The following is an 8,481-nucleotide window of genomic DNA, read 5'->3' on the forward strand; positions in this document are numbered from 1 at the left end:
TTGTTATCACTTTTAGCATTAAAACTACACAAGAAGGTGATTATTTAAGGTGTGATTATAATCAAATTCACCTATTATTAATTTACAATAGACAAATAAAAAAGGTAATTATAAATTAAATTGTTGATTTTATGATGATGTCGCCACTGTGATACTTAAACAATTGAGCTATGACAATAAACATTCATTTTGATTAAATGCCCCGCATGCTTTGTTGTACCTAATTTTGAAAATTAATCAAAAAGTGCTTCGACGTGCTAATCAAATTTGGTACTATAAACTATCTTATGCAGCGAAAAATTTCAAACTCTGATTAAATTAATATACGTGCTATCTTAGGTAACATTAGGTGCATTTTGATATTTTAATTTAAAGTTTGGAGAAGGAAATTTTTTATTAGTTTATTTAAAATAATAGCTAGGTGTACATGCATACAATATTATCTTAGTCAATTACTTGAGAATCAACTAAATGGGGAGATTTGCTATAATTCAAACATTTGATAGCGAATATGTTTTGAGGTTAACTTTAAAAATTGTGATTACATTCATATTAATTGATTTCCAATTTGATATCACAGTTGATATTAACTCATATTATTTACACAATTCACTTAGTTTATTATGTATTAGTGATTAAAATACTTTATGATTTACAATTATTTATTTGATTGATTAGTTCTATCCAAATTGAATGTCTATTTTGGTCCTGCAAATTTGCCCCGTTTGGCCATGAGTTTTGCCAAAATAAATTTGGGATTTATTTTCAAAACTCATGTTTGGCCATAAATTTTGCCCATATTTTGACCAAATTCCAAATCTCAAATCTCAAATCCCAAAATCAGCTATTGAGCTGATTTTGGGCCAAAATCCCAGAACTTGGGAATTATATACATGTTTTTTCAAAATAAAGTTGGAAAATATGTTTTGAAAACGTATGTCCAAACACATTTTCAACTTCAAAGCAAACTTCACCCAAATCAGATTTTTCAAAATAAATTTGGGATCTATGGCCAAACGCTAGCTTAATAATCTACCCCACACGTAGAGCTACGTTCAAATACTCAAAGGTGGAGCAATTAAATTAAATTTTATATTTTTAATAACTTAATGGATATACATAGAATGTGTATAGATCATGATCTTAATTAAAAACGAGACGTGTTTGGTTGATAATGCATGTAATTGCCAAGATAACGATAGAACTTGCATATTGTACATATTTATTCTCACTTTGTATTATCCAGCCAAACAAAACACAAGTTTCCGGAAGGGTAAGCGGGTTGCTCTATTCTTATAACTCAATTAAGAACACATTAACATTGGTGAAAAGAGAAACACAAGCTTCGAATTTTATTGAACATCGCTACAAATATCCAATCACTTGTATAGACTCAAACTACACATATAAATTAAAAATATTTAAGGAATATGTATATGTATCGCCTCTTAGCAGAGTAAGTGTTGTGTTTAGCCACGAACAGGCTGGAGCCAACAGGTAAGAATATAGTACTAATAGTTTGTTTGCCAAAGTATTTTATTTTTTTTTCAGAAAAAAGTTGAATTTTTTTCAAAGTTAATGTGTTTGGCCAAGCTTTTAGTGGAAAGGAAAAAGTGTTTTTGAATAGAAGCAGAAGCAGTTTTGGAGAATTAGAAAAAAAATAGTTTCTTTCAAAAAGTATATTTTTTTGAAAAACACTTTTGAGAAAAATATAATTAGAAGCACTTTTTTAAAATCTTGACTAATAGCCTGTTTGGCCAAGCTTTTTTTTGGGCCAAAAGTAGTTTTTTTTTGGCCAAAAGCACTTTTGGCCAAAAATTGAGGTGTTTGGCCAAGCTTTCGGAAGGAAAAAAAAAGTGCTTTTGAGGAGAAGCAGAAAAAAAGTAGCTTCTCTCCAAAAGCACTTTTCTGAGAAGCACTTTTGAGAAAAACACACTTAGAAGCAGTTTTCAAAAGCTTGGCCAAACACTAATTACTGCTCAAAAGTGCTTTTCAAATTAATTAGCCAAACACAAACTGCTTCTCACCAAAAGCACTTTTTTTAAAAGTACTTTTGAGAAAACTACTTCTCAAAATAATCTGATTTTAGAAGCTTGGCCAAAAAGGCTATAAACATTAATTGCTGCTCAGAAGTGCTTTTCAAATTAATTCGCCAAACATAAACTTCTTCTCGCCAAACATAAACTGCTTCTCACTAAAAGTATTTTTGAAAAAAAATAATTCTCAAAATAAATTGAATTTTGCAGCTTGGCCAAACAGGATATAATACGTAGTACTAGTAGAAAAAAAAGAATAAATGTAAATACAGTCCACAACTTGCAGTAGCGGACAACCTTTGCCATTATACTTTACAACCCACACAAACACTATTTTGCCTCAACAATAAAATTTATTCCTTAAATAGTGTTTTCATACGGTTACAGCCGCTGCTTCTACTTGAAAACTAGTACTAGTAATCTAGTATAGTACTAAGTAGGAATAATAATAATTCCGATTACTTGTCTTCATCTTCTTCCTTCCAGCTCCATTTTCTTTCCTTGCTATTTACACAATTGAAAAAATAGGATTTTCCTCTTTTTTATTAATTAATTTATTTCCCGCAATGATTTGAAATGTGTTTGTATTTTTTATTATTATGTTGTTGGGGTATCTTTGAGTTGTATAGAGGTGCAGACGACTAATTTATATGTCGGCGCCAGGTCGCTTTCTGTCGGCATCGTTTGTATCCAACAATGGTGATGATTAAAATGGCCGGGCGGAGGAGAGAATAACCCATTTCTATTAAACTAGAGTAGAGTATCATATTCCCCACATACCCATTACCTATAGCTACACCACTATGCTGATGATTCATTGTTAGTGTTACAGGATTTCAGTAGATTTTAGATTTGATACTTCCTCCCCCTTAAGTTTCAATATTTCTGACTTTATGTGGGAATGCGGCTGAATTCTGATCCGACTCCGACTGCTGCTGCCGCTTCTCCCAGATTACTCCCTCCCAAATGAAGTTTGCTGCCTTCTATCCAACCTATTTATCTTCCATCTCAGGTTATTCTTTTTCTCCACTTCTCTTATCTATGTTTTCTTAAATGTGCACTAACTATTTACTATAAAGACCCTGAAATATTGCCAATTTTTAGTTCCTTTGATGTAAAATAAGCTTCTATGCCACTTTGACCCTCATATTGGGCTATATGTCAAGTCTATAATGTTCATTTATGCTTCCTTGTCAGAAAAAACATATTCATATACTTATTCTTAAGCATTGGGTTGCCGTGGGTTTTAAGCTCTTGTCTATCATATGGTTTTGGTGGTGGGTCCTTCAGTCTTTGTTGCTTGAGGTTTCATCTGAAAATAGTGTACTATGTCCTCCCACCTGCTTTGGGATTTGTCTTCTAAACAAGTGTTTGCTCCATCTTATGCAAGGCGATTAACTACATGCACCGGTGATTTATTACCTACAAACAAATACAATGTTAGTAATATTAGGATGCCTGACTTATTTGAACAAATTATTCTTTCCTTCTTGAAAATTCTCTTCATCAGCTAACATCGTGCACATCCTTCATATTTCAGTGTCAATGTGTCAAAATATATATCCCAAAAGTACTCGCCTTTGCAGCTGAAGTGGTCGCCAAATGTCAAGGACTCTTGCAGCAATTGTAGGAGGTGCTGCAGGAGCCGTGGCATTGGTGGGGGTTGTGATTGTCATTTTATGGTTCTGTATTTTTCATAAAAGGAGCATTTCAAGAACTTCTGAGACAGGCTCTTCTGATCCATCTATTCAAGGTGATTGTAACTCAGTTCTTATTCGAATCAAACATGCCATTATGTATTATCCAATTAAGATCACTTCCTCAAGTATCTGGATAACTTGCAGTTGGAAAAACTGCTGGGATTGAATTGACCTTACGAGATGCCAGGCGCTTCCAGATAGAAGAATTGTCTTTGGCAACAAAAGGTTTTAGTGATAAGAATTTGATTGGCCAAGGCAAATTTGGGGAAGTGTACAAGGGATTGCTTCATGATGGCATGCTTGTAGCAATAAAAAGGCGATCGGCTGTCCCTAGCCAGGAATTTATTGACGAGGTAATAGTACTTATTACATCTAATGGAAATTAGTGCACATATTCTTTTGAGTTTGTTTCTTTAATCATACTGGTCCCTCTGAGCCTATCCAAAATTACGTACCTCGTCCTGATATTGAAGTGACTACGTCCTTTAGTTAGTGGCTGATTGATCAAAATGGTTCGGAAGTCATCTGCTTCCATTGACAGATAAAAGGCACTAAATGCATCAGCTTATCTCCTGAAAAGCTCGGCGCTTTCAGGCCTTTATCACTTGTCTGATTGAATAAACAGAGTGACAAAGTTTATGGAAGTTTACTTACACGCACTCATACCAAAATTGTTTGGTACTTAATCAATTTCAATTAATAAGGTTAGTAAATATTTTATAACTAAATACAGAATAACTAAAGACAGAAATTCTTTAGATATTCTACGAGGCACTGACCAACTGTCCACATCTACTTCTCTGTTAAAATTTTCACAGTTTTCTAAGTTGTGTCAAGGATCACATTCTGGTGACCAAACGCCATCTCAGGTTCTAGTTGAATCTGTAAGAGATCAAGCCACAAATCTGGCTTCTTAACAGAAACATCATTGAGACTGTTGCTGATTACCTTGTGTCAACATGATCAAGTAAAAACATTTATTACTTTTCTTCCAATCATGTTATTATTTCACTGCTTCATCTCCTTCCTAAACTGGCACCAAACCATGATAAACCCGTTTAAGTTGCCCAAGAGACCTTCCAATTTGAGATTACCTGTTGCGCCACTTAGCCCAAATCCTTTATCTCTGCAATCTCCTTAGAAGCTCAAATCCAAACACAAGATGAAGCAAGCAACTTTTCTGCTATACTTGAAGCATCTTTTAGCTGCTTCCTTGGGACCACTCTTCTGTTATGTGATCAACAGTGGCGTGAATAAGGCATGACAAATCCAAGCTTTGACTGGGATGGGTGATAGTTGATTAGTTGTTGGGTTGAGTATTAGACGGAAGTTGACTTTCACAACATTTTAGTCCCTTGGGCTTTATTTTAACCATCTTGGTGAACCTGGATATTAGGAGGCCGATGCGAAACTTTTAGGCATGTTTGAAGATTGAAGGTCAATTTTGGTACTTTTCTCCTTTTTTGTGATTGTGTCTGCAATGGGAGAAGGGACCTAGGTGTTACGTTGGGTTACAGCTTGATAAAATTGCATTACACAACTGGCAATTGAAAAAGAGAGGGAAAAAAGTGGATTGCTGCTGTGAGGAATAAAGAGTGTAACTTGTGGTATTTGATTCCATTTTTGCTAATCATGGGGAGTCCTAAATTGAGTTATCATGAGACTGCTTTAATTAGAAAAACTTCTCTTCGTCCATTCCCCGTGAAACAGAGGAGAGTCAATTACTATAAAGAATTCTTTTTCAAGCTCAGGTACAGACGACCTAGTCACGTGTTCTGAATTGAATATGCAACCAGAGGCACACTTCCATTCTTGGGCTGTCATGGGATTTGATATTATTTCTAAATTTTGAAATTCTTTTCTACAGTTCACTTAAATTGAATTGATTTAAATTATAGCAATTTTCAACTGATACAAATGGAAAAAATTGAGTTATTTAAAGCTCTTGAGAACCCGTGAGATTCTAATTATGGTAAACGATTGGGCTCTCTTTGTAGAAACCCTCTTTTGATTACATTCTTTACTTTTGTATTCTGCTTTTATAGGCCTGTCCAAATCAATTAAATTTTACGTTATCAAAATGACAGAGAAAAAAACCGAAAGAAATTGATAGAATATCCCAAGAAACAGATCCCCATTACTAGGATATCTTCCTCTTGGCCATGAATAAGGGTCTACCAGTGCAAGTAAGACCGTGATTGATACATGGGTAGATGGGTTAGGTGCACCTCTTGCCTAGTGCGACGTGGCGTGATATAGCTTTTGGAGAGAATACCAAGATGAAATCCTTTATCTATCTTGCCATTTGTTTTGACAAGCCTCCTTTCCATCCTACCATTGGGGACTGAGCTAATACACCTGGCATGTGATTTATCTCCTAGGTCACATTTTTGCCATCATCTTTTGGGTTGTCTCTAATTTTTCCGTACCCGTATTCATATATCCAGTGTACTTGGAAGAAATGCAGCTGGTAAGTCTGACGCTGCTTTGCAGATAAATTGAGACTACTATGTAAGGAGGAGCAAATTATAAATTCCACCCTCATCTGTTTTAGGTGTATTGGAAAATGACTAATGATTGTTCTTATGACTATGTGTTCATTGTATATGGTTTGATGTATTCGGACTGTATCTCCTATCAGGTTCGCTACCTCTCATGTATTCAGCACCGGAACTTAGTCACCCTCCTAGGATACTGCCAGGAACATGATCAGCAGATTCTTGTCTATGAGTACATACCTAATGGAAGTGTATCCGTTCACTTATATGGTAATCATCTTTCTACTCAAACTTCTGTTTCCTCCCTTTCCAGTTTATACTTTTTATTTACCAATATTTATTCCCAATTTTGACTATTCAGTGAGTTGCATTATCTTCTGTACATTGTGGTGAAACCTAATATTTCCAAGTTCCGAGCTTCTTCCTTTCCCCTTTTCTCCCCCCACAAATTGATCCCTCTTTGTTATTCCAAACTTTCTTGACTATTCAGTGAGTTGCCTTATCTTCTGTACATTGTGGTGAAACCTAATATTTCCAAGTTCCGAGCTTCTTCCTTTCCCCTTTTCTCCCCTCACAAATTGATCCCTCTTTGTTATTCCAAACTTTCTTGCTTTTACCTGGTTTCAACTTCAAGCCAATTAGCAAATGTTGCGAACTCTTTGTAGGATGCAATATATTTTACTGTTTGATTTTTCATTCCTTGGGTTTTTCTTTCTAGGTGATGGTCATGTTACACAAGAGAAACTTGAGTTCAAGCATAGGCTTTCTATAGCTCTAGGGGCAGCTAAAGGTGATCCTCTGCAAAATCAGTGAGCATTTTGGCTCCCCTGGTATTTGTTTTGTCTTTTGTTTAGAAAATATGTGTGTCCCGGTCTGGTCTGGAAAAATTCTCTGAGAAGCTTTCACACCACTTGAGGGCCCTATATCAGCTTCTTTCAGTTGAAAAACCTTATTGTTTGGTTCTTATGCTCCATTGCCGCTCAATGTAAATATGCAGGTCTTGCTCATCTTCATTCCCTAAGTCCCCGCTTGATTCATAAAGACTTCAAGACAGCAAATGTTCTCGTGGATGAAAATTTCATAGCTAAAGTTGCAGATGCAGGATTACGCAATTTTCTTGGGAGATTTGAGGTTGCAGGCCCATCTTCTCAAGTAGCTGCTGATGAAATTTTTCTTGCTCCAGAGTAGTCCACTTGCTTCTTTCGTGTTTACTTTTTGGAACATCTTTTCCACCCATTCTTTTGTGGAAACCCATGTTCAGAGGCTTAAAACAAGATGTTCTATTTTATATAAGGCTCTGTTCTCCAGTCCCCAGTGGTTAAGGGATCTGATTGATGAGAAGATTCAATGACTTTTTTCTCATTGTTCTGTAGGGTCAGAGAGTTCCGACGATTTTCTGAGAAAAGTGATGCCTACAGTTTTGGTGTATTTCTCCTGGAGCTAGTTAGTGGCCGTGAAGCAATGGATTTGCTGTCTTCAGATTTGAATATAAACATAGTTGAATGGGTACACCCTTCTCAGAACAAGCTTATAATTTGAAACATATTGACAAGGATATTGGGGCTCCTGGAGACAATCAGGAAATTAACTTAGGACCAATGCCCTCCTTTATGTGCATTGAAATAAACTTAAGCCGCTGAGTGAATTTAGCTAGTTAAGCAGTTGGTAATAAGAGAATTTTCTCATTTCAGGTGGAGAATTATCAGGAATCTGGCAACATATCTGCCATCATAGATCAAAGATTGGGTAATAGCTTTACCACAGAAGGCATGGAAGAGTTCATGCAGTTGACTGTCCGTTGTATGGACCCTTCGAGTGAAAGGCGGCCTACCATGAGTTATGTGGTGACGGAACTGGATCGGATACTGGAGAAAGAGATGAGCTTGACAACAATCATGGGAGAAGGAACTCCAGTTGTGACTCTTGGAAGCCAGCTTTTTAGGGCTTCAAAATAAGATGCAAGTGTGTGGGAATTAAGCTTCTTTGTTGTATTAATTCTTTTGTTTGTGTGATTTGTCATATTATTTACAGGAACACCAGATTGGAAAGAGAGATGCATCCAGCTGTTTGTTAACTGTAAAAAAGAAAAAATAACAGCTGTGTTTTTTTCTTCTTTTATTCTTTCCTCTCATAAATGTACTCTAAACCTCGTGCTAAACAATTATTTGTTGATAATAGATGAAGATTGTCTGGAGTGATTATTTTAATAGCTTTTATCTTGTTTGTTTAATACTCCATATTCCCTCT

The 8,481-nt window shown here is 35.7% G+C and overlaps 1 protein-coding gene across 1 annotated transcript; it reads left to right on the forward strand.

The window, feature by feature from the left end:
• LOC109228466 (nodulation receptor kinase) lies at positions 2,387-8,441 on the forward strand. The gene is made up of 8 exons (XM_019393562.1): positions 2,387-3,048; positions 3,577-3,789; positions 3,881-4,089; positions 6,378-6,504; positions 6,953-7,024; positions 7,232-7,418; positions 7,608-7,740; positions 7,926-8,441. The coding sequence occupies exons 2-8, from the start codon at positions 3,639-3,641 to the stop codon at positions 8,187-8,189; spliced, it is 1,143 nt and encodes a 380-aa protein (XP_019249107.1). The 5' UTR covers positions 2,387-3,048; positions 3,577-3,638; the 3' UTR covers positions 8,190-8,441.

Source organism: Nicotiana attenuata, chromosome 7 (assembly GCF_001879085.1).
Source record: "Nicotiana attenuata strain UT chromosome 7, NIATTr2, whole genome shotgun sequence".
Taxonomy (NCBI): Eukaryota; Viridiplantae; Streptophyta; class Magnoliopsida; order Solanales; family Solanaceae; genus Nicotiana; species Nicotiana attenuata.

Bases quoted from the DNA above. Each gene is read 5' to 3' on its own strand.
- LOC109228466 (XM_019393562.1), top strand. From the start codon at position 3,639: ATGTCAAGGACTCTTGCAGCAATTGTAGGAGGTGCTGCAGGAGCCGTG. The intron at 3,790-3,880 runs GTGATTGTAACT...GATAACTTGCAG, and splicing joins TTCTGATCCATCTATTCAAG to TTGGAAAAACTGCTGGGATT. The intron at 4,090-6,377 runs GTAATAGTACTT...ATCTCCTATCAG, and splicing joins GCCAGGAATTTATTGACGAG to GTTCGCTACCTCTCATGTAT.